A 25,351-nucleotide genomic window follows, 5' to 3' on the forward strand; every position below is an offset into this window, starting at 1 on the left:
TTAAAGGAAGGAGACGGAGCCGGAGAGCCCCAAGATCCGCCCCGGGCGGGGGTGGGCGCCCCTCCAGCTCACCAGGCGGCACGAAGTTCGGAAAAACCAAGTTTCCGATGGTTGGTCGGAAGTGCGGCGGGGAACCCGCTCCTCGACCCGGGCAGCCTGGGTGAGACGGCGCCCGGACCTCCGCTGCGCTCGGGGCCGGGCTGGGGCCGCGGGGGCGGGGCCCTGGTGGGGGGCGGGGTCCTGGTGGGGCCTCGGGGGCGGGGCCCTGGTGGGGGGCGGGCCCCTGGTGGGAGGCGGGGCCCCGGTAGGGGGCGGGGCGCTCAGGGCTGGGCTGGGGCCGCGGGGCGGGGCCGCCCCGCCAGTCCGCCCTGTCCCCCTCCCAGCCCGCCCTCCGGCCGCGTCCCCGCCGGCTCTGCCGACGTGGCGGGGCGGGACCCGGCGGCGCTCCCGCGCGCACTCGGCCGCCTGAGCGGTAAGAGCCCCGGGCACCCCTCGCCTTCCTCCCCTTCCCCGGGCGGGCGGGGGGATGCGGGGACAGCCGCCGCGGGGTGATGGGGATTCCCTGCCGTCTCTGTTGATCCCGTTCGGTTCGTTCCCAGAGCCGGCAGGGACGGGGCACCGGGCGCAGGATCGGAGGGAACGGCGCTGGGGGTGAAGGTCCGGGGAGGCGCGGGCGGCGCGGCCGAGGGCCCCGCGTGGGTGCGGGCGTGTGAGTGTGTGTGTGTGAGTGTGTGTCGCTCCGGGTCCACGCTCATGCACACACCCACACGCCCGCACTCCGGCTCTGCCCCCTCGGCCGGCGTGAACTTCTGCGGAGCCTGTCTTGTGGTCCCGAAGTATTCGGTCCCGGCACAAAGCAAGTCCGAAAAAGTTTTCCCCAGGTCCCAGGTCCCAGTGAGAAGCAGGCTGCGGGGTCTCCGCAGCGGCGGGCACAGGCGGAGCAAGCCCCATCCCGGGGTTCGCCAGCCCGTGGCCTGGCGAAAAGCCAAGCTCCGGCCTTGCCCTCCCACCCAAGCTCATCATCTCTCGCGCTGCAGACGCCGGCAATGCCGGCGCTTCCACCCCAGCTGGCACCCTGAGCCGGCAGCAGCTCTATTCACAGCCCGCAGGTTGAGCACCACTCCCCACCCCAGACCCCCACCCTCCCGCCCAGTCGCTCGTCTTCTTCCCTGGAACCAGATATTTCCAACCATCTCAGATCAGGCGCCTGCACCTCACTGCCCTTTCCTGGAGCAGGAAGAACTCTCTGCATGAACTGTCAGGGTGATCTCTCTGTCCTACGATGCCGTCAGTTCTCATCCTAAACATCTTGAGAGGGTCAAGCGGGTGGCTTTAAAATCAATGTCTCGAACTCCAGAAGACCTCGTCCGCCCTGAGAAAACTAAGTAGGCAGGCTTTCTCCTCAGAGCCTTCTCTGCCCTCTTTTCCTCCCGTTGCCCCTTCTCCACCACACCTGTGTCCATTCCCTGCCTTTCCTTCCTTTCCTGAGCTCAGGGGAAAATCTAATAAACTCCTTAGGGCATAAACTCTAAGCAAAAGGAGGGAACTTTGAGGGTGGGATCTGAGGCTCCTTGGAGCCAGTGCAGAAGGAATTTGAGGGTGGGAAGGAGCCTTGCTGATTCTCAGGGATTCAGACATTATTAGACCAGGCTTACATCACACATTGTTTCTCTTTAGTCAATATCAAACAATATATTTCAGTTCAGTAAATAGCAGAGTGTCAGAAATCAAGCTAGGTGCTTGTTGGTCACAGTTCTGGAGGGGAGACAAATAAATGTCTCCTTTTAAAAAATGACACAGAAATAAATACTCCTTAAAAATGCCATAGAAGTCTATGCACATCTCCTAAAACATTGGAAGGAGTGGGGCAAATTTGGGAAACTTTCAAAGTAGAAAGTAGCATTGTTGTTTAGCAGCTGAGTCATGTCAGACTCTGCCATCCCATGAGCTACAGAGCACCAGGCTTCCCTGTCCTTTACTGTCTCCTGGATTTTGCTCAAACTCACGTCCATTGAGTTGATGAAAGTGATACTAGACACTGAGAAAAAAAAAAAACAAAAACAGTACATTTGCCAGGCAGTTGGAGGCAGGGCATCCTGGTCAGAAAAACCAGCCTAAGCAAAGGTGGAGATGTTTATGAGCTGCCTGGGCAGTGAAGGAAAATGTGCAGTCTGGTGAGCTGAGAGTTCCAGGAGGCTGATAGAGAAAGTGGAGCTGGGCTATGAGGGGCCCCAGATGCCATGCTAAGGTGTTTAAACCTCATGTTTTTTAAACAGGAGAGCAAATAGATCCTTATTCATGTTTCATAAAATTACCTGGCAGACGTGTGGAAGCCAGACTGGAGGAAAAAGAGTCTGGCTTCTGGGTACACATACTTGTCAAGTACCATAGGAACTCTTGCAAGCTGGTTAAGATCCTGTCATCCACAGTTTTTGTTCCTGGTCTTTCACTGACACGCTTTTTAAATTTGGAGGCAGTGATCTCACACAGGGTATTGTATTACCAACTTCTTATTTTGCCAAGTGAGACCATTTAACAAATCCATGCACTCCAATACTATTTCATAAAACGAAAGATGTTTTAATGCCAAGAAAAGCATGAAAGCTAAACTTGCAAGATGAAGGCAGTCCTTTACATTGAATAAATTTAGACTGATGAAACACTCGCTACCTTGTCCTGATTCTTCTGTCGTCACAGGCAGGTCCCAGTCCTGCAGCCTGGTGTTGGGAAACAAAGCATGCAGATCGTTGGGTCCACCCTTACTCTCCAGGGGAGGAAGTGAGGAAGCCCAACAGGAATGAGTGGGCTGTGCCGCCGCAGAGGGATAGAGAGATCAGAGCACAGTTCTTTCCACCTCAGCATCCATCCCTCCTATCCCTTGATGTTCCTCCATGGGGCTCTTGGCCCAGCCACATAGCATCCATCCTGCATATCTAGATTCATTCCTAGCACTTGCACATACTCTTTTCCCATCATGCCTTAGTAACTGTCAAAGCCTCTTTTAAGGTTCTCCCTGGTATGAGGTCAGTCTAGTTCAGGCACTTCTTCACCTGTGGTGATGTGCTGTTTTATGTCATCATTTAACCATTTTGTGTTAGAAGCAGTAGTTTCCTGGACCTTCACTGACCAGGAATCAGATGGAAACAGATTATTCATTTTCTGAAGGATGGTAACCATGTCTTCCGTTTTAAACTTATTTTTGGAGCTATGAAATTGCTGCTCCAATACCTAGCATAGTTCTGGGAGCATTTTAGGTGACGAACGAATTGACTCATGAAAAACTAACTTATATTCCCAGCCCACAAAGTCTTCTTTATATGCCACTCTTCCTCTTCTTGGAGTTTACTGAAGAAACTTCCTTGTTTCTGTGGGTTGAGGCTCCCTAGCATCAAAGCCACAGGACACGGCTGTCATGGTCAACATTCCAAACCTAAATCAGGGCAAGTTTAAATCTGACTGCTCCTGGGGCACCCAGGCAGAGGTGGGGGCCAACCCAGGACACTCAGCGTGCATCCCGGCTGTAGTCCTTGTGGCCGCCAACAGTCCCTACATAGGAAGAGCTGTGTCTTGAACACACAGTCTGTAATGACTTCAGATGGAAGGGCACTGCTTTAAAAACGACTACCTCTCTCCTGTCATAACATCCAGAGTAGACCAAGGTCTACCAGAATAAAAAAGATTTGGAGGAAGCTTTCTTTTTTTGGTTTAGATTCAGGGAAAATATGGACTTGTAATAGGTAGAAAAGTTCACATACAATTAGACGTTAAAGTAGGGCTGACCATTTTGATTATTTGAAAAGATGTAAAAATATAGTCTTCCTGAAAAATAAATTGTCCATGAATGTGTCCTAACAGTATTGTTTCAACTCCTTACAGCTGAATGTCAGGTGTATTTCTGAAGGAATGGTGTCATGGTGATAATTGGATACAGAGTAGCCCCAGGGAAGAGAGGCTTTGTTGTGGTCATTTTTGCACGGTTGAGGTGACCTGACCTAAGGCAGTTTGGCCATCAGAGACGGGTGAGAGTGGTCGGCTCCTCTGTGCAACTGATAGAACCAGAATCCACTCTTGGGAGGTCTGCCACTCACTCCCACGTACGTTAGCAACCAGGCTCAGATATCCAGCTTGTTCTTGTCAGTTGATGAAGTCCTAGCTCTCTGTCTTTTTAGTCCTTGGGTGAGGACCGCTGTGGAGGCAGGACTCAGATAACCTTGTAATCAGGCTTTGATGTACCCCTGCAATAAATAGAAGAACTAGAAAAACTCTACGGTAAAGCTCGGTAACTCCTAGATTCAGTATAATCTTTTGCCCTGGAAATGGAAGAGCAGAAAGTACCCGTAGAGAATTTCTTGCAATCCACTTTAAGTACCATTTCCATTTTATCAGTGAAAAATACTTTTAATAGTGTTTGTGTTAGTTGCTCAGTCATGTCCACCTCTTTGTGACCTCATGGACTGTAGCCCACCACGGTCCTCTGTCCATGGATTCTCCAGGCAAAAAACCTGGAGTGGGTAGTCATTCCCTTCTCCAGAGAATCTTCCCAACCCAGGGTTTGAACCTGGGTCTCCTGCATTGCAGGCAGATTCTTTGAAATCTGAGTCACTGGGGAAGCTTTTAATAATTCCCCCTGATAAATAGTGTTCGGAGAGAGGGATGGTTGAACCCTCTCACGAGGTGAACAGTCCATTACAGAATCTGAAATGGTAACTAAAGACCTTGAAAACTATATTCCTTAATAAGACATTTAAAATGTTAACCAGCCACCCCCAGGGCATAAAATACAACTAATCCGTGTAGATGTTCCATGGTATGTGCTGAAATATTTTAGCCCTAGGAACAGTATCACAACAATTTAAGGTGAAGCAGATACAAAATGTTCATAATGCTTTTTATTCACCCATAAATGTTTATTATAACCAGGTTTATTCTTGTGTTCCTGCTGATAGAGAAGTGAAATAGTTTGGAACTTCTTAATAATACAGATTAACAATAAGGTTTTCAAATTATCTTACAAAGAAATTAAAATATCAGACAGTGCCTTTGACTAAATGTTGATGAACACAAAAGGGGGAATATAAGTGATGTCCAAGTATGTGCTCAATCTCCTTATGGTCACACCCCTAGGACCCAGGTGAGGATAAGGGTAAATTAGGAGAACTCTAGGCCATGGCAGTGAAGGAATGTCCTAGACCACGGGTCAGCAAACATTTTCTATACAGGGCCAGATAGTAACTATTTTAGGCTTTGCAATTTTGGGGGCCATGTGGTCTCTCTCGCCACTCTTCAACTCAGCTGTTGTACTAGAGAACCCGTAGACGGTATATAAACAAATGAGCGTGTCTGTGTTCCAATAAAATTTTATTTACCAAAACAGAGGGAAGGCAAATTTAGGCACCTGGCTGTAGTTTGCCAACCTCTGTCCAGGCCAGTCCTGTCTGGTTTTCACAAAAATTTTATAAGCTTCCACGTGACAATAGCTTTTCAATTACCCTCCCCCAATCTCATCCCTCTGCCATAAACACAGTAACAATCCCTTTTCTTTAGAGTAGCCAGAATCACTCTTTGCTATTTTAACTAGGCAGTGACCATACTTATTGACAGACCATCTCCAACCTTGAATACCCGAAACTTGATGTATCAGCCAAAAGGGAGGATGCATTCTTTGCCTTTCCCATCTGCAGACTTGTTTATAGTTGTGTTATCAGAGAATTCAAGTATTTTTGTTTAAAAAGAGACATTCTAACCCAGTTATCTTGTAGGTGAAGGAACAGAGGAAAGACAATATGGGTCATTTGAAACCACTTGCTGTAAGATAGCTCCTGAGTAGTGAACGAAGTAAAGACATTTGCTGCTTACTTTCATTTCAAATTACACTTTAATTTTAAATCTTCACAAAAATATTAGTATAACTCAATACACATGTTTGTTGAGTTTCCTACAGTGTTGAAGAAACCAGGCTAAGTGCTATATAAAATATGAAGACAAAGTAAGGAAGATTCTTGTCTTCATAGTATTTACAACATATTAGGATACCACTCAAACGCCTCTAATCAACGATGATCGTAACTGTCCAAACTGAGATAGATGCAAAGCTCTCTGAGAGTTCAGAGGACGAAAAATTATATCCAGTTAGGAGGAAAAAAATATAGAGGAGACGGTTACTCTAAATGGGCCTTAAATATGTTAAAACAACGTACTGAACCAACAGCCGCCTGACAGTCTTTTGTGAATGTCAGGGTTGTTCACATGCTTACGTTGTCTCATTTAAGGATTGGAAGGGCATTGTGGGAGAGAAGTGTAGCGTGATCAGAGCACAGGGGTCCATGTGGCTTCATCTCAGTAGTAAGTGGGAAGCCCCTGAGAATATCTGAGCAGGAGGTGATGTAATTAGAGCAGTGAGGTAAACGATGAGGAAGTGAAAGGGAGAATAACTGTGGAGGGGTGAACCCAGTATTGAAATCACTAGTGTAGATCACATGGAGGACCTGACTGAAGGTGACGACAGGGAAAATAGAAGTGAAATAAAGGGTGTGTGTGTGTGCTCAGTCATGTCCAACTCTCTGCAGACCCATGGACTGTATAGCCCTCCAGGCTCCTCTGTCCATGGAATCGTCCAGGCGAGAATACTAGCATGGGTTGCCATTTTCTCCTCCAGGGGATCTTCCCAACCCAGGGATCAGACCTGCATCTTTTGCACCTCCTGCATTGGCAAACGGATTCTTCACTACTAGTGCCACCTGGGAAGTCCCTGGATTCTGAGTGAAGAGCCTCTAGGATTTGAGCACTGGCTGAATGTAAGGGAAGAGATAGGTGGCATGGGGCTGTGATGTTTAAAGTCAGACGTGGGTTCAGAGCTCAAATCTGGCACTATTCCTTAAAGTGTGACTTCTGAGCACTAGTTGCATCATCTGTAAAATGGAGCTCATCATATCTAACTCATAGGAGATAATGCATTTTAAAGAGCCTAAATTTAACAGGCACTCGATAAATGATATAATAGCTTTCAATATCATATATTCTTGAGAGAGTGAAGATTTGGTCATTGACAGTTATGAGATTTTAAGCCTGTATTGGAGAAATCTAGGTGCTATTAAAAGAAACCCAAAGGTCAAGGTGAAGATCTAGAATTAATGGCAAGACAACATGTTTTCTTTGGGACAGGATGAGATGTCCAGCTTGCCATTAGAAGTGCTTATCTGGAGCTAGATTTTTCCTGTAAAAGTGTGTTGAGATATTATTCACACATCACAAAGTTCACACACTAAAAATCCATGCTTCTTGAATGTGCAGTTCAGTGGCTTGTAATATATTCACAGAATTGCACAGCCATTACCACTAGTTAGTTTTAGGACGTTTTCATCACCCACAAAAGAAATTCGCATCCGTTAGCAGTCATTACTCACCCCCCTCCCTTCAGCCACTAGAAGCCACTAATTTACTTTCTGTCTTTGCAGAATGGAGGTAGGTATTTGAGAGTCACAACATAGAAGTGTATAAAACTGTGAGAGAGGAATGAGATTCACCAAGGGAGAGAGAAAAGAAAATAGCTAGACAACTGTAAGGAACGACTGTTTGAAGGGTCAAGACGGTTGGCATGTGCACGTGAGTTCTAAGAGGCCACTGTCAACTTACATGTGGCCACATGCCACATCACATGGCCAGTTTGTGAAATGGCTTCCCACATACTGTGGTTTTAACAGTGACCAGAGATTTGACCAGTTGGTAAACACTGAGGTCAACAAAAATACCCACTGATTAGCCTGCAACTCGGCTTCCTATCTAGTGAGGTCATGATCTCTTTTTTAGACTAATGAAATTATCGGGCTTCCCAGGCGGCTCAATGATAAAGAATCTGCCTGCAGTGCAGGAGACGTGGGTTCAATTCCTGGCCAGGAAGATTCCCCAGGAGGAAGGCATGGCAACCAACTCCAATATTCTTGCCTGGAGAGTCCCATGGACAGAGGAGCATGGTAGGCTGTAGTCCACAGGGTTGCAAAGAGTTGACATGACTGATTCCATTGAACATACACACACACACGCAAACACACACAAGGAAATTATCATCTTGAACTATCCTTCTGAATATATGTTATCCAATAAGGTAGCCACTAGCCATACGTGTCTATATAAATTTAAGTTAAAATTATTGAAAATTAAAAATTAGTTCCTCTGTTGCACCAGCCACATTTCAAGTATCTGATGGCCATATGTGACTATTAGCTGCCATATTGGCCATCATAAATGCAGAACATTTCATCATCACTGGAAGTTCTATTGAACTGCACTGTTGTACATGGTAGCAATAACTCACAAGCTTCTTAAAGAGGTTTCTGTTTTGTATGTTATTTTGTAATGGCTCCATTCCTCATTTGACTTAATATGTCATTTTTTATTCCATTTCATCCTTGTGTTTCCCCGTCTAAACTATTGACCAAAGAAAACGCAGACCTTCATGGGCTGGTACCCAACAAGGCACACTTCTATGAATGTATTTTTTTTCAATTTGAAGTTTTGACCAAATTGCAATACTAAATGTCAAGCATTTTTAAATAAGCTCTCAGGTATTTTCCATTCTTATTCTTATTATGGCTACAAATATAATTAAGTCATATGAAGTAAATACTTTCACAAATACAGATAATATTCTTAGTTCCAAATGCATATTTCCTCATGCCAGGTGAAAGATCCATGAAAGTTTAAAGGTAGCACTGTGGGTCTATATTAGTTCCTATTGCTACTGCAGCAAAGTACAACCACCATAGTGATTTACAGCAATACAGATGTATTCTCTTACAGTTCTAGAGCCTGAGGGGAGGATGTTTTCCTTGACTTTTTCAACATCTAGTGGCCACCCGTGTTCCTTGGCTTGTGGTCTGTTCTTTCATCTTCAGAGTGCATCACTCCAGTCTTTGCTTCTGTCATCACATTACCTTTTCCTCTTTGCAGTCAGATCTCCCTCTGCCTTGCTCTGATAAGGACACTTGTGATTTAAATTAAGACCCATGCAGGTAATCTGAGATTCTTAATTTAACCATATCTTTAAAGTCCTTTTGGCCATATAAAGTGACATTCACAAAGTGAATATGGATGGAACCTGTCTCCTGCATCTCCTGCATTGCAGGCAGATTCTTGACCACTGAGCCACCTGGGAAGCTTGATAATTTCATTAGTCTAAAATAAAGATATAAGGACCTCACTACATAGGAAGCCAAGTCACATTCCAAGGATTAAGACATGGATATTTTGGGGAGCCGTTATTCGCCCTACACAGAGGTTACATAAAGTTTCTTCTTGGTAGAAAAAAAGCTTACCCCCCACCAGATTTAGTTATTCAGGGCTTTGAATTAAAATTTAATAATTCAGATAAAGTGTTAAGTTGTTTGTTTTGTAATCATGTTGACAGATATTAAAATGTCTGACAATGGCGATGACACGTTAGCCTCTGGAGACAAAGAAGAGATCACCAGCAAGCCCAACAGTGATACTTTACCCAAAGATGCAGAAGTGCACTGTGATTCAGCTGCAATTTCAAATGAGCTCACGCCAGCGAATTCCAGAAGAGAGGTGCATGAAAATGAGGCTGTTCCGGGTGCAGAGACTCCAGACACTGGACTCGCTGAGCAGCCCAAAGACCCTGGCGCCCTGGAGCCGCCCCTCAACGGGGAAGTGTCTGAGGATGCCCTCGCTGAGTGTGTTGATGCCGTGAGCCTCGAGGCAGAAGCTGGATCCGAAATACCCCTGAAAGAACAGAGTGATCTGGTAGGAGGGGTTCCCTTGACTGAGTTCTTACTGATACCTACCGTGGGCATAGATTTGTGCCAAGCTGTGTGGTTAGGAATTGGGAATTCAGTATACACTATGACTTTACCTCTGTCATCAGACATGTATTGTTTGGTGAGAAAAGGCGTATATGAGAATAATTGGTCATTCTAATATTTTCATTTTGTTGATTGTATTTTTATTAACAATAACCACCACCAAATTATTGGACACAACAGACACTCTCCTAACTACTCTATACGTTAAGTAATTCACTCCATTCAACAGTTCCTTGAGGTTCTAACCTGGATATTATTAACCCCAAGTTATAGATGAGGCAATCAGGCTCAGAGATCTTAAGCAACCCAGTAAGATATTAAGCCACTCAGTAGTAAGTGAGTGGTATTGTAATATTGAATATAAAGAGTCTGAATTATTAATGAACCTAATTCCACCCTAAACAAGTTAATGCTTCTTTAACATCACTTAGATTTTACTGCATATTTACAAATCCACTCTGAAGATCTGAAACCTTCAGATTCCTCTCTTATCATCACATACCACCTTCCGGAGACCAGCAGCAGAACACCTTTGTGCTTCACTTCAGCGCCTGCTCCTGACTCTCTGGGGGATGAGTCAGGCCAGAATCTCCGTGTCAGTACCTCATTCCACATCAATATGACCAAGCTGGGTTTTCCTGACACCTTTCCCTCCATCCACATAGGGACCGGAAGGGGTGGGGCAGCTCTCTGCAGGACATGAGGAGGTGGGCCACTCTCCTCCAAACCTGCCTTCTGGAAGGCTGCTGCAGTGTGGGGGAACAGCCCTGCTCTCTGAAGTGCGCCCCACACGTCCCCTCCTTGAGTGACTCTGATGCATGCAGTGAGGGAGGCAGGCCAAGTGGGGAGTTGGGGGGCGGGCTTTCATCCCCCATCTATCGTTAACTCTCTTAGTTTGGGCAGGACACCACATTTCTCCGTGCTTCAGTTTTTCCTCTGTAAAATGAAGAATTTGCCCATGAAGACCACGAGGTATCCTTCTGACTAATGTTTTGTGATTCTTTTACTCAAAACCAGGCTTCTTGGGCCTCAGTTTCCTCAAATTGACTCTCAGAATTGTTCTAAGATGAGATGAAAGGAAAGGTTTTTCCCACCACCGGAGATGTTTAAACAAAAACAAATGACCATTCTGCTGAATGTCATGGAAGGGATCTGAGGACCAGCTGGGAGTTTGGACCAGTTATGTAAATATACATGCAAAATTTTGTTTATGAGTTCCATGATATCACAGACACTTTAAAGCCATCCATGGACCCCCTGAGGGATTAAGAATTCCTAGATCAAAGGGTCTCAACTCTAGCTGAACATTTCAGCCACTGAGAGAGCTTTGAGAAATAATTGGGAGCAGGGAAGAAAGAAAGAATGATGACAGGGTGGATATTAGTCTGAACTCTCCAGAGAAACATAACCAATAGGATATGCCCTATACCTGTATTTACCTGTGTGTCTGATTTTGGAACCTATGTTCCCTCCATGCTATCTTTCTACTGGGGTGCATTGGTTCCCAATTGTTATTGTAAATGGTGCTATTAATATATACTTTTGTATATTAAAAAAATATATGTCTTAACCATGACATTCTGACCGAAGATGATTCAAAGAAGCTATAAAGGCTTCATTGAGTCAAGATATGTGTGCTCATGAAGGCTAGATTATACATTCTAGCTTCAGACTTCTAAAAGTTATAACAAGTTTGCTAATAAATATAGCAAAATAAAAAGTCAAGAAGCCCCTATACATCCATCTTCTTACATTTTGAGCAAATCGAATGAATTCTGCTTTTGAGAGCACTTTGTAAACCTCCTTAATGCTACAAAGAGAGAGAGAGCCAACTGGCAGACAGATATTCCCCTCCTGGCACCTCCCCTCCCCTACTGACAGCTCTGAAAAGGGGAGCATTTCCTTATCATGAAGCTTCACAAAGTGTCTGAATGGGAGTTCAGAGACTGGCCAAAGGGTTAGGGCTGTGGCTCTGCGTGAATGCGCGCGCGCACACACGTGCGTGTGTGTGTGTGTGTGTGTGTGTGTGTGTGTGTGTGACATTGCATCAGCAGTTCAGTTAGAAGCAGGATGTGGAGGAATTCCTGTGAGCACGTTGGTTCTAAGAAGACAGAAAGCTAATACAGGTGGCTGCAAGGGCCTTGAGAGGAAAACATATCTCTTTCATCCAGGTTACATTTAAACCTTCTAACTAGTTACAGATATAGTCTCTTCTTAATAATTACTAGAAAAGGGGATTCTACTCTCTCTCTTGGCAACTTATCCTTTTGTCTTAAGTTAATATTAGAAGAATTCAGTTGGGTGCTTCATCTTCAAGCATTGTTCATTTGCTCTATTTTATTTGTTCTTCATTGCACACTTACAGGAAGTTTTTTATGGTGATGAAAACAACCATTTTTCTGGTGATCCAGAAGAGAATGAATTCTGCAAAAAATCTTGAATAAAAAGTTCATTTGTACATTGGTTGGTTGGATCTTGAACACAGGTCTGCTAAGAAATGACAGGTCCTTCAGGAAAAGTTCAAAAGCCTGTGTGGTCCTAGATGTATTTGAGTTTAAGAGAATTTCATCACCTCTAACATTCAGAAAACTAAGATAATGGCATCCGGTCCCATCACTTCATGGCAAATAGATGGGGGAACAGTGGAAACAGTGAGAGACTATTTTTCTGGGCTCCAAAATCACTGCAGATGGTGATTGCAGTCATGAAATTAAAAGATGCTTACTCCTTGGAAGGAAAGTTATGACCAACCTAGACAGCATATTAGAAAGCAGAGATATTACTTTATCCACAGAGGTTCGTCTAGTCAAGACTATGGTTTTTCCAGTAGTCATGTATGTTGTGAGAGTTGGACTATAAAGAAAGCTGAGAGCCGAAGAATTGATGCTTTTGAACTGTGGTGTTGGAGAAGACTCTTGAGAGTCCCTTGGACTGCAAGGAAATCCAACCAGTCCATCCTAAAGGAAATCAGTTCTGAATATTCATTGGAAGGACTGATGCTGAAGCTGAAACTCCAATACTTTGGCCACCTCATGCGAAGAGCTGACTCATTTGAAAAGACCCTGATGCTGGGAGGGATTGGGGGCAGGAGGAGAAGGGGATGACAGGATGAGATGGTTGGATGGCATCACCGACTCAATGGACATGAGTTTGGGTAGGCTCCAGGAGTTGGTGTTGGACAGGGAGGCCTGGCGTGCTGCGGTTCATGAGGTCGCAAAGAGTCGGACACGACTGAGCAACTGAACTGAACTGAAGGGAAAATGCCTGTTTTTTAAAAAACCTGGCAGAATAGTCATTGAGGAAATTGTTTCTTCTAGGACACACTAGAGTTTGTGTTAATGGGTTTAAATGCATGTATTTTTTCCATATGGTGTCTCGTTACTCTGGGTCTTGGTCCCTAAAATTCACCTTATTAGCTTCCCCTTTGTCTGAGTCAGCACGGCAGCCGTCACTTGACAGGCTGGGTGGTGTGACCAGGAGGCACTCTGGGGCCAGTGGTTCTGCCAGCTACTTAGCTGGCACGTCTTCTTTGAAGGGTCACACCATCACAGTTGATGCACTCAGAGAAGCTATCTCTGTCTTTAGGGACCCTTCTCTTTGTCATCCATTCTGATGTACAGACTCAGAAGCCATTGAACTAAGACTTCTTTCAGGAATTCACGCCACAACATCCATAAGAGATGGTCCCCAGCCCCCCTTGAATTTCGGAGGTTGGACTAGAGTCTTTAAATCTTTACCAGCCCCATGACACCAGCTCCAGAAGCTGGGTAGTGTAACTGTCTTCAGGATGCCTCCCATCTAGTTGGGGAAGGAAGTATTATATAAAAGCAATTATAGTATGTCTTGGACTTCCCTGTAGCTCAAACAGTAAAGAATCTGCCTGCAATGCAGGAGACGCAGGTTCTATCCCTGGGTTGGGAAGATCCTCTGGAGAAGAGAATGGCAATCCACTCCAGTATTCTTGCCTGGAGCTTCACATGGACAGAGAAGCCTGGTGGGCTACAGTTCGTGGGGTCACAAAGATTTGGACACAACTGAGCGACTAACACTTTACTTCATAGTATGTCTTAGCGTACTAGATATAAACTAGATAGGCCAGGCACAAGGAAGCCTGGGATGGAGCACCCAAATCAATCTTAAGGTGCTGGTGAAGTCTTCATCCTCAGTTCAGAGATGTTTGTTGTGGGTACTAGGCTGGAATGACATTTATTCCAGAAATCTTGTGGGATTTTATTATGTGGGACCTTATTATGCACTAGTCTCTCCCTCTCTCTCAAAGTCACTCAGTCGTGTCTGACCCTTTGCAACCTCATCGACTGTAGCCTGCCAGGCTCCTCTGTCTATGGAGTCTCCTGGCAAGAATACTGGAGTAGGTAGCCATTCCCTTCTCCAGGGAATCTTCCTGACTCAGGAATCAAACCAGGTCTCCCGCATTGCAGACAGATTCTTTACCATCTGAGCTACAAGGGAAGCCCATGTGCTAGTCTATCATACCCCTAAAAGATCTAATCTAGTTCAAATTTCCCTAAATTCTTAGCACCAAGAAATATTACCCAGAGTAAAAAAATTTCATCCCCACTGTCCTATACCAATGCATTAAAAAGCCAATCATGAAGAAGGTAAAGAATGCAATGTTACCTCTCAAAGTACTCAAAGGAAAACATAGACTACTATTTACTAGTTCTCTCCCTAGAAAAGGAAAAGCAGGGTGCTTAAGAACAGTGAAATTGTTATCAACAAAGACAAAAATGAGAGAACATAGGCCAAGACCTGCTGATGACAGATTTTTGCCTCTTAAGTGAGTGAGTAGGGTTTGCTCCAGTTCTATTGACGTGTTTCTATTTTTATGACTCTCCACGTGAAGACACCTGATTTTTCACTTGGGCAACCAGATGGTAGCTGTTACCTTTTGGTTGTATTGGACGTGCATATGCATGCTTAGTCTCCCAGTCAGTCGTGTCCAACTCTTTGCAACCCCATGGACTGTATCAGCTCCTCTGTCCATGGGATTTCCCAGGCAAGAATACCGGAGTGGGGTGCCATTTCCTCCTCCAGGAGATCTTCCTGACCCAGGGATCAAACCTGTGGTTCCTGCATTGCCAGACAGGTTCTTTACCACTGTGCCACCTCGGAAGCTCCGTTATATCGGAAAGTGCCTCATAAATCTGGTGGTGTGTTACAATCACCTGGGAAGTTTGTTAGAAGTTTAGATTCCTGGGATCTACCCCGAAAGGTTCTTATTCTTTAAAAGATCACAGTGGAAGCTAGGACAGTGTATTTTTAGTAAGTTCCCCCAGGTAATACTCTTAGAGTCAGCCTGTGGACCAGTGTTTGGGAATCACTAATATTAGTACACAGAGCTAGTGAGATGAGATTGAGAACACGGTGAGCTCAGTATTGGACATACCGTGAGACAGCCATGTGAATATATTTTGTGGATAGTTGATTATAGTGGTCTGGAGCCCAGGGGAAGTGGTGGGGAGAGATTTGGAGGCCATTAGCCATTGGGTGTTGATGGGAGTGGGTCAGGTTGCCCAGGTGTCATATATAAATAAATAAAATCAGAGGCCAAGGACCTGGCCCTGAGGTCTCTGTTTCTAAGTCAGTTCGGTCATGCGCAGCTCTTAGAGTCTCTTTGGTAGATTGTGGTTTCCAGTAAAGTTCACTCTATAAATTAAATTTCAAATCATGTTATACCACACTGACATTTTTTTTTTTAAATATTATTTTATTAGTTGGAGGCCAATCACTGACATTTTTTAATTAAAGATTAATTAACAAAAATATTTAAAATAGTTCATGAAAGCTCATGTAGACTTGAGAATGTTCCATTGATCTGACCTTTTACATGCCTTTACCACTGCTCCGAGTGAAAGGTTCATTCAAGGCAAATGCCTAGAATTCTAGGGGCTGAGATTTCTTCCTTTATACTTGGCATTGAGAAACCAGAATTCTCCAGAGTTCAGAGATGAATAGAAGACCACTTAGAACAGAGTAAGATCCTTTCTTATACCCTCTTCATGTAAAGGTAGGAAACAGCTCTAAAATATACTTAACCACCAACTAGTGTTGAATACCTTTAATTTCACAATCTAGAGCCCCTTTCAGATATTCAAAATGCTAGTTACCAGTCTACCATGTTTACCAGTTAAAGCCCATTTCTGTAATTCAGTATGCAAATTTGCAAAGCCTCGGATGTAAATAGAGATGTGAATAATAGAAGTGCTCATTATAGCTGCCTCTGGAGTATGGCTTTCCTGATTAGGATACCAGCTGACCACCTGGACTATGTATACTTTATTGGAATGCTTGAAGCAGTTGGGATGCAACTTAAGGAGCTCCCACAATATGCATGTGGAAAGTTTCTAAAGTAAACTGAAATCACCATGATAAGGGATGGACAAAAAAAGCAAGAGTAAGAAGATAGGGCATGGAAGTCAGGTCATGAGAACAGAGTCTTTTAAGGATTGAAAAGTGGTTAAGCTTCTGGTGCTACTGAGAGGTCAAGAAATAAAGTGACTATAATGAATCCATAGCTCTGACCATGAGGGAGCCCTTGTGACCTTGATAAGGATGGTTTCATGAAGTAGTGACCATGGAAGAGTCACTGTGGTGGGTGGAGGGGAGTGGATTCAGAAGGTAGGCACCTTTTTTAAGAGGTAAAGAAGAAAGAAAGACATGGAACAGAAACCAGACGGGTTGGAAAAAAAAACATTTTGTCATCGTGATTTTCATTTGCTGGTTTTAAGATGGAGGATGGTGCACATAGTTAAATGTGAGAAGCAGCCAGTAGAGAAAGTCTGAAAAGCCAGAAGAAAAGGGAAAACCAGCCTTCCCAGGCCCAGAGGAGATTGGATGGAGGTGATAATTATAACCAAGAGTAAGATACCACTTCCATTATGATAGAAGGGAAAGAAGTAATTGTGAGTGGGGGGTACAGTAAAGTCAGACTTGTGTTGAAATGGGGTTTTGATATAGGCCAGTGTGTGTTTTGTCCATAAAAAAACACTACTCAGACTTTCAACTTGGTTTGAACAATTAGTATTCAATTTATTAAGGTTACAGAATCAAAATGTCAATTCTCCATAGTATTTACATTCATCTCACAAATCTTACTCTTTTTAGAAGTCTAGCATAATTGAACACTCGCTTTCAAGGGGCTTTTGATTAATGCTTGGTTCTTTTTGCCAATTTAAACATGGTCAAATATTTTTTAACTATATCTATAAATTTAATATACTCTATCTACTTTTTAAGTACCTCATTTACCTACTTAAAATCTTGCTGAGTACTTAAGTATCATTGTAAATCCTAAATTAAATTTTTAGAGTGGTATGAATGACCCCTTAGGTTCCATCAGTTCAGTTTAGTCACTCAGTCGTGTCCAACTCTTTGTGACCCCATGGATTGCAGCATGCCAGGCTTTCCTGTCCATCACCAGCTCCCAGAGCCTACACAAACTCATGTCCATCAAGTTGATGATGCCATCCAACCATCTCATCCCCTGTCGTCCCCTTCTCCCCCTGCCTTCAATCTTTCCCAGCATCAGGGACTTTTCCAAAGAGTCAGTTCTTTGCAAAAGGTGGCCAAATTATTGGAGTTTCAGCTTCAGCATCAGTCCTTCCAGTGAATATTCAGGACTGATTTCTTTTAGGATGGATTGGTTGGATCTCCTTGCAGTCCAAGGGACTCTCAGGAGTCTTCTCCAACACTACAGTTCAAAAGCATCAATTCTCCTGCACTCACCTTTCTTTATGATCCAACTCTCACATCCATACATGACTACTGGAATATCCATAGCTTTGACTAGATGGACCTTTGTTGGCAAATTAATATCTCTGCTTTTTAATATGCTGTCTAGGTTGGTCATAGTTTTTCTTCCAAGGGGCAAGCATCTTTTAACTTCATGGCTGCAGTCACCATCTGCTGTGATTTTGGAGCCCCAAAAATAAAGTTTCTCACTGTTTCCATTGTTTCCCCACCTGTTTGCCATGAAGTGATGGGACTGCATGCCATTATCTTAGTTTTCTGAATGCTGAGTCTTAAGTCAACTTTTTCACTCTCCTCTTTCACTTTCATCAAGAGGCTCTTTAGTTCTTCTTCACTTTCTGCCATAAGGGTGGTGTCATCTTCATCTCTGAGGTTATTGATTTTTCTCCCAGCAATCTTGTGCTTCATCCAGCCCCGCACTTCTAATACTCTGCATATGAGTTACATAAGCAGGGTGACAATACGCAGCCTTGACGTACTCCTTTCCTAGTTTGGAACCAGTTCCATGTTCAGTTTTAACTGTTGCTTCTTGACCTGCATTCAGATTTCTCAGGAGGCAAGTAGGGTGGTCTGGTATTCCCATCTCTTTAAGAATTTTCCACAGTTTGTTGTGATTCACACAGGCAAAGGCTTTGGCGTAGTCAATAAAGCAGAAGTAGGTGTTTTTCTGGAATTCTCTTGCTTTTTCGATGATCAGCAGATGTTGGCAATTTGATCTTTGGTTCCTCTGCTTTTTCTAAAACCAGCTTGAACGTCTGGAAGTTCACGGCTCACATACTGCTGAAGCCTGGCTTGGAGAATTTTGAGCATCACTTCACTAGCGTGTGAGATGAGTGTAGTTGTGCAATAGTTTGAACATTCTTTGGCATTGCCTTTCTTAGGGATTGGAATGAAAACTGACCTTTTCCAGTCCTGTGGCCACTGCTGAGTTTTCCAAATTTGCTGGCATATTGAGTGCAGCACTTTCACAGCATCATCGTTCAGGATTTGAAATAGCTCAACTGGAATTCCATCACCTCCACTAGCTTTGTTCGTAGAGATGCTTCCTAAGGCCCACTTGACTTCAAACATTATGCATAAATTTAGGTAGATTTCAACTTAAAAATCAGAAGTCTGATAATTCAATTATTCATTTTAATTGATTTTCAAAACATTGTCACTCTAATCACTCAAATTTCTTTAAGCATCAGTAGTACAGAAAAGAAGAAATATGCACAAAATGATTAATTGTATGACTTTCATGCTTTAAAACCTTTCCATACTTAATTTTAAATCTCCCTGGGGTTGAATGGTGCATACTGACCAAGAAAGAAACTTCCTTGGGAACAATGGAGGCCATTTTTCAGCAAATAATCTTACAGAGGTGCAGGCATCCAGAGCAATTTACATCCTCCCAAATGTCACACTGAGCCCCGCCTTAGAACAGCTGTGTCATGAGTTACAAAACTTAAAGAGGGTTTGGTCTCACAACTTCTCCTCTTCATATCCCAAGACCAAAGCTATATACATAATCTCTAAATCTTGATCTACTCAAGGAAATAGGACCATCAGGTTGGTCTTTATCTTTTAAAAGAGGTGCATGTATTTTCTATCATAAGTGCTGAAGACCTTTGAATTTAATGGAATTCTAAGATGCATACATATTTTTCCACTTGATAACTTAAAAATAAATAAGTGCATTTTCTATTTAATGATAAAGACCTTTAAATGGAATACTCAATAGGTAAATGTCTTTTCTATTTAAAGAACTTTGAATTGATAGAATCTTGCACTCTTTCATCTTCTTAGGCGCACAGGGGCGCACACAACAGTTACAGATGTATCAATAATCTCCAGTTGAGTTTTGGAGATCCCTCCTGATCAAGCCAAGTCTGATTTGCTGTTACAATATGACTGTCATTCTTCTGGGAGTTTAAGGGGAGGGGGCAGGAAGTTGAGAGAGTTCTTATCAGATGGTTTCTATTTTCTCTGTGGGTTAGGATGTGAAGTTGTCTGTTAAAGGAGGTGGGAGTTACGTGGATGAAGATGAGAAAAAAGCTTTAAAATTTTCATATATGAAAATGGGATACCTGAATTGATCCATGCTGCCTACTTTATAGTCTCATAAGCATGTGACATTACAGCCACTTAAAGTGGAGACAGTACTCAAGATGAGATATATTTACAATCCATGTCAAACAGTTTATATGGTTTTTATGTTAAATGTACACATTTAGTTGAGTATTTGCCATTTTTTTGTAGCTGATCAAGAAGTCACAGCTCAATGTCAAAGAAGCTTTATTAATAAAGCAATTGAAGTAGTCACTTATACTGCAAAAAGTTCTAGACTCATTTAACATTTATTTCCATTTGCTAGTCAATTACCAGCTGTCAGAGCATATTAAGTATTGTAAATTTGAATCAGAAGCTGTCACCCCTAAGTGTATTAACTTTCCATAATCACATAGGTAGTGATTTATCCCGTGAAAGAATTATATTAATCACGAACTTACATCTGTCTTCATCATGGTATAAAATTGCCACTGGCTTCATTGCTCAAGTGAAGTAAATCAATGTAGACACCAAAAATGAAAGCAGACTGTCATGAATCTTGAGTGTTTCCATTCACGTTAACAAGCTTCTGATTGTTTCCAAACAGAAAAAAAATGTCAGCCAACTTTCATAGCTTTTTGCTTCTTAGTGTTAAAACTGTAGTTAATTATTCTTTTTATTAACAGTTAACATTTCTAGAGTGTTTATTACGTGTTAGCACTATGCTCACAGCTTTATGTGAATTATTTCTTTTAATTTTTACAATAAACCTGTGAAGTTATTGGTTCTTATACTCATGGCTGCATTTGGTAATGTTGATGATGACTTTAAAAGACTTGAGTAATTAACTTGTCCAAAATGGTAGAGCCTAGAGTCAAACCCCAGAGAAGGCAACGGCACCCCACTCCAGTACCCTTGCCTGGAAAATCCCATGGACGGAGGAGCCTGGTGGGCTGCAGTCCATGGGGTGGCTAAGAGTCAGAGAGGACTGAGCGATTTCACTTTCACTTTCCACTTTCATGCATTGGAGAAGGAAGTGGCAGCCCACTCCAGTGTTCTTGCCTGGAGAATCCCAGGGATGGGGGAGCCTGGTGGGCTGCTATCTATGGGGTCGCACAGAGTCGGACACGACTGACGCGACTTAGCAGCAGCCGAATCAAACCCCGGCAAGTAGTCTACACGGATGGGTGGTGTTTGATATTAACTAAGTGAATCAGTTAAGAATAGCATTTGGGATCGAGTCTGGATTGCAGGCAGATTCTTTACATCTGAGCCATCAGGAAAGCCCAACTAAAATTTAACATATAATGGCTTACAAAATAGTGATTTTTTTTTTTAATTTCTCAATTAACAGACAGAATGGAGATAGGCAATAACTCATGTTTGTATAGTAACACACCAGGGCCAGGACCAGTGTGATTCCCCAGCCTGTCCCTTAAGGCAGCAAAGATGACTGCTTCAGTTTCAAGCACCAGGTTCACATTCGAGGCAGGATAAAAGGAGAGGGGAGAGTTGTCACCAGCTGTAACTATATAATTTATCCTGAAAGCGAACCCTTTCTCATTTATATCCCATTGGTCAAAGCTGTTTTACAGGGCTGATCTTATCTGCAAGGGTGGAAGGCTGCAGGGGGAAGGTAGTTGGGGAGGATGATGGACCAGCCTTGGGTCAAAATTTATAGAATCTACAAACTCTGTAGGAACTTTTCACTTCCACCTTAACGTCTTCCTTTCTTTTCTTGGAATGAAATCACTGTAATTCTCTACCACCTAATGTATTTTTGCCTCATTTTGTGAAATGTTTTCCTGGATATTAAGGGAGAAGGGTTTTTTTTTTTTTTTTTTTTTTTGATTCAGGATGCGTTGGTCACAAGTTACGGAAACTATTGCACACCTAAAAAAAATTGATGAATTTCAGTCATTTATTTAACAGCTAAACTGAATACATTTAGCTGTTGAATAAATAAATAAGCCTCATTATATGCCATGAACTCTTCTATGCTCTGTGGCTGTATCAGTGAACAAAAATATTGAGGGAAAGAGAGAAACACTGCGCTGGAATCACATAGAACCCAAAGGTAGGAATGCCGCTGGGCTTTGAAGAGAGACAGGAACCAAGGGTAGAGAAACTTCCTGGAATCCAGACAGCTTCCCTGAGCTTATTCCTTCATTCTGCTCACTCTGCTTCCTCTTAATGCTTAGTCTGCATGGTGGATCTTCTGTTCAAGCTGAACAAGAATCTGTGTCCCAATCCAAATACGTAGGAAAAAGAATTTGAATCAACTGTGCCCACCAACAGTGAGAGAGACAGTCCCAGGGGTCACTGTGAGTGGCGTGGACACCTGGAAAGTTGTCCACCTCAAAAGGCTTCCTGTTGCTGCTCCTCATCTTTAAGTTTACTGATGCTTTTGTAGACAGCTTGCCTGCTGCCATCCATGTCAGAGCTCCTTCTACCACCCTAGAGATTTGAAAGTTAACTCTATCTACCTTGAATAGCACATTTTTTTCTAGTTCTGGGGAAAAAATTGCATGAGTCAAGGTTCTTTTGGAGTTTTTCAAGTTACTCTGGGCCCTAAGGTATTAAATCTGCCCCTCCCCTCCACAGCCCTGTCGCTGTCTTCCAGATAATGGGAGATGGGGTCTTGGTTGACATCAAATTCCCTTCTCACTTTAAGCTAAGCCCTCAGATGCCAACCCCACTACACATCAGTTTGATTCCAAAGTACACATTGCAGTGTGGATTGGTATATTCTTTTATGGTCCTTGTAAACTATAATCCAGTGAGATATGGTTGTTGGTGATTTGTTTAACCTACTCTGTGTTTCAGACGAATGGGTATTTTTCCATGCAGGGATAAACGAATTGCTGACCTTGTGGCTAATCTGGTTTTTTACAGGCTGTGGATTCCTCTCCACGTGGAGGGGGCTGGGCAGGCTGGGGCTCCTGGGGCAAATCTCTGCTCTCGTCAGCATCTGCCACAGTAGGTAAGCATTATACATTGCATTTGAATGGATAAAGTTCAGGGGCCAAACAGGATATGACATTTTGATCATACCATGTACTGATAGAGTTTAACATTACCTCATGAGCTATTTGGGATTCCCAGGGAGTGCAGTGATAAAGAATCCGCCTGCCAATTGAGGAGACACAGGAGACATGGGTTCAATCCCTGGGTCGGGAAGTTGCCCTCAAGGAGGAAATGGCAACCCACTCCTGTATTCTTGCCTGGAAAATTCCATGGACAGAGGAGCCTGGCAGGCTGCAGTTTGTGGGGCTGCAGAGAGATGGACACAACTGACGGACTGAGCACATACACACGCACACACGAGATAATAAGAGAAAATTGTTTTTAGTGTTTACTAAGTGCTTCCTGTATATTAATACATTTATTCTTCAAAATAACCCTATAAGGAGGTACTCTTATTTCCTCCATTTTAGAGATAAGGAAGCTGAACCACAGAGAGGTTAAACTTTATCCAAAATCAAGAGTAGCTGAATTGGGCTTTGAACTGCACAGTATAGCTTTTAACCATTTTATTATATTGCATCTTAGAATATAAGATTTGGGCTTTTATAATATATTCTTAAAGCTTTGTTTATCATCCACTTGAACATTTTAAAATATACAAATAGGCTACTCTAAAAAGGCATTCATCACAGCATATTGAAATACAAATAGAAAAATATGCAGGTAGGAAGAAGATATATATCTAGGCTAGTAGAGTTAACTATAATTGAACATTGACCTTAACTCTGAGATTCTTGCCTGCCAGCAGATTATCTTTCTCACTGAATGATAAAACAAGACTTACCTTATTTAGGGGCTTCCCGGGTAACTCAGCTGGTTAAAAGTCTGCCTACAATGCAGGAGACCCCAGTTCAACTCCTGGGTCAGGAGAGTCCCCCGGTAGAAGAGACAGGCTCCCCACTCCAGTATTCTTGGGCTTCCCTGGTGGCTCAGATGGTGAAGAATCCACCTGCAATGCAGGAGACCTGGGTTCAATCCCTGGGTTGGGAAGATTCCCCTGGAAGAGGGCATGGCAACCCACCCTAGTATTCTTGCCTGGAGAATCCCCATGGACAGAGGAGCCTGGTGGGCTACAGTCCATGGGGCTGCAAAGAGTTGGACATGATGAGTGACTCAGCATAGGACAGCACAGCTTATTTAGGTAACTTTATTTTGGCTGCCAGTAGATTATCTTTCTCATTGAATGATAAGACAGCATATTTATATAACTTTATTTTCCTTGTATTAAATTTTTGAAGAGTGTGTCCTCATCAGTGAAGATTTGTCACACTATTCTTCATGTGACCATTTCTTGTGTATACTCTTCATGAACACTGAAGATATAACATAAACATGTCTAAGATGACCTAGCCTTGACATTTCATCTTGAGGGTGGAGAGTAACAGGCAGAACATCGGAAGCCACAGGTAACACCGCTTTCAGATCATCTCACTCAGGTGTTCTCATATAGCCTGTGGCATGATGATCTTGTGATGGGCCATGAATTGATCCAATTCACTGTTACTCCTAAAATCAGTAGTCTCTGGCCCCAGTGAACCGTGGTCATAGACAGTTGAAGGGACAGGTATCTAGTGTGATAGAATTAGATGCCTAGAAGAATGGATTGATTGCATTCTCCTAATTCCTTGCCTGTCAAGTACCAGTAGAGCTATGGCAAGGAGTAGATGGTGATCAAATAAACATTGCTCTCTGCTGAGAGCCTGAAAAGCAGATTTTTTTTTTTTTCCTTTTTCTAGTTGAAGGGCCAGGTATACTGTGGATACTTTGGGTTAGCCAAAAACACAAACAAACTTTTTGACCAACCCAATACATATGCAGATGGGAAAATTAGTCAGCCTGTTTTGTTTTCTGAACAGGACAGAGTCTCTTATTAGAGTGAGGACAGGCGTTGCAAGCATCTTGCTTTCTAGGGAATATGTTTGAGCTTTTAGTGACTCCCAAATGGATCTTGCCACTGACAGTACTCAGGACCAGCATGCTTTCTAAGCCAAAACTAAAAATGTGGAGTCTAAAAGTTTTTGAAATTGTGGTGCCATGGAACAGTATATTACTTGATCACCAAGTTATACCACTCTCTTCATGCTTTATGTCATAAAACAGTATAATGTTTTGGGTGCTTCCAGTTATAATGGTGTCCAGAACTTCCTGACCCAGGCATTGAACTGACATCTCCTGCAGCTACTGCATTGGCAGTCCGTGGGGGTCACAAAGAATCAGACACAGCTGAGTGACTGAATTGAATTTCATTATGGGAGTGAATCCCATCATATTCACAATCCTGTTCACTCTCAAATTAAAAGACTCTTGCTCCCTAGAAGGAAAACTATGACAAACCTAGACAGCATATTAAAAAGTAGAAAAAAAAATAAAAAGTAGAGATATCCCTTTGCCAACGAAGGCAGTATACTCAAAGCTGTATTTTTTCCAGTGCTAATGCTAAGTCGCTTCAGTTGTGTCCAACTCTTTGCGACCCTATGGACTGCAGCCCACCAGGCTCCTCTGTCCATGGGATTCTCCAGGCAAGAATACTGGCGTGGGTTGCAATTTCCTTTTCGAATGTGAGAGTTGGATCATAAAGAGTGAGTGCTGAAGAACTAATGCTTTCAAATTGTGCTGGAGAAGACTCCTGAGAGTCCCTTGGACAGCAAGATCAAACCAGTCAATCATACAGGAAATCAACCCTGAGTACTAATTGAAAGGACCGG

The 25,351-nt window shown here is 43.2% G+C and overlaps 1 protein-coding gene across 4 annotated transcripts in view; it reads left to right on the forward strand.

The window, feature by feature from the left end:
• Nucleotides 1-24: 24 nt before the first annotated feature.
• FAM114A1 (family with sequence similarity 114 member A1) overlaps nucleotides 25-25,351 on the forward strand; it is a 68,741-nt gene continuing 43,414 nt past the window's right edge. For 2 of the 4 annotated variants that reach the window (XM_065907327.1, XM_065907331.1), the window contains exons 1-3: nucleotides 400-472; nucleotides 9,404-9,759; nucleotides 22,515-22,602. In XM_065907327.1, coding sequence (XP_065763399.1) covers nucleotides 9,412-9,759; nucleotides 22,515-22,602 — 436 coding nt within the window. In that variant the 5' untranslated portion in view covers nucleotides 400-472; nucleotides 9,404-9,411. Of the gene's footprint in view, nucleotides 161-399; nucleotides 473-6,769; nucleotides 6,795-9,403; nucleotides 9,760-22,514; nucleotides 22,603-25,351 lie in introns of those variants that run through there. The other 2 variants (XM_065907328.1, XM_065907330.1) reach the window with 2 other exon arrangements.

This window comes from Muntiacus reevesi, chromosome 16, assembly GCF_963930625.1.
Source record: "Muntiacus reevesi chromosome 16, mMunRee1.1, whole genome shotgun sequence".
NCBI lineage: Eukaryota > Metazoa > Chordata > Mammalia > Artiodactyla > Cervidae > Muntiacus > Muntiacus reevesi.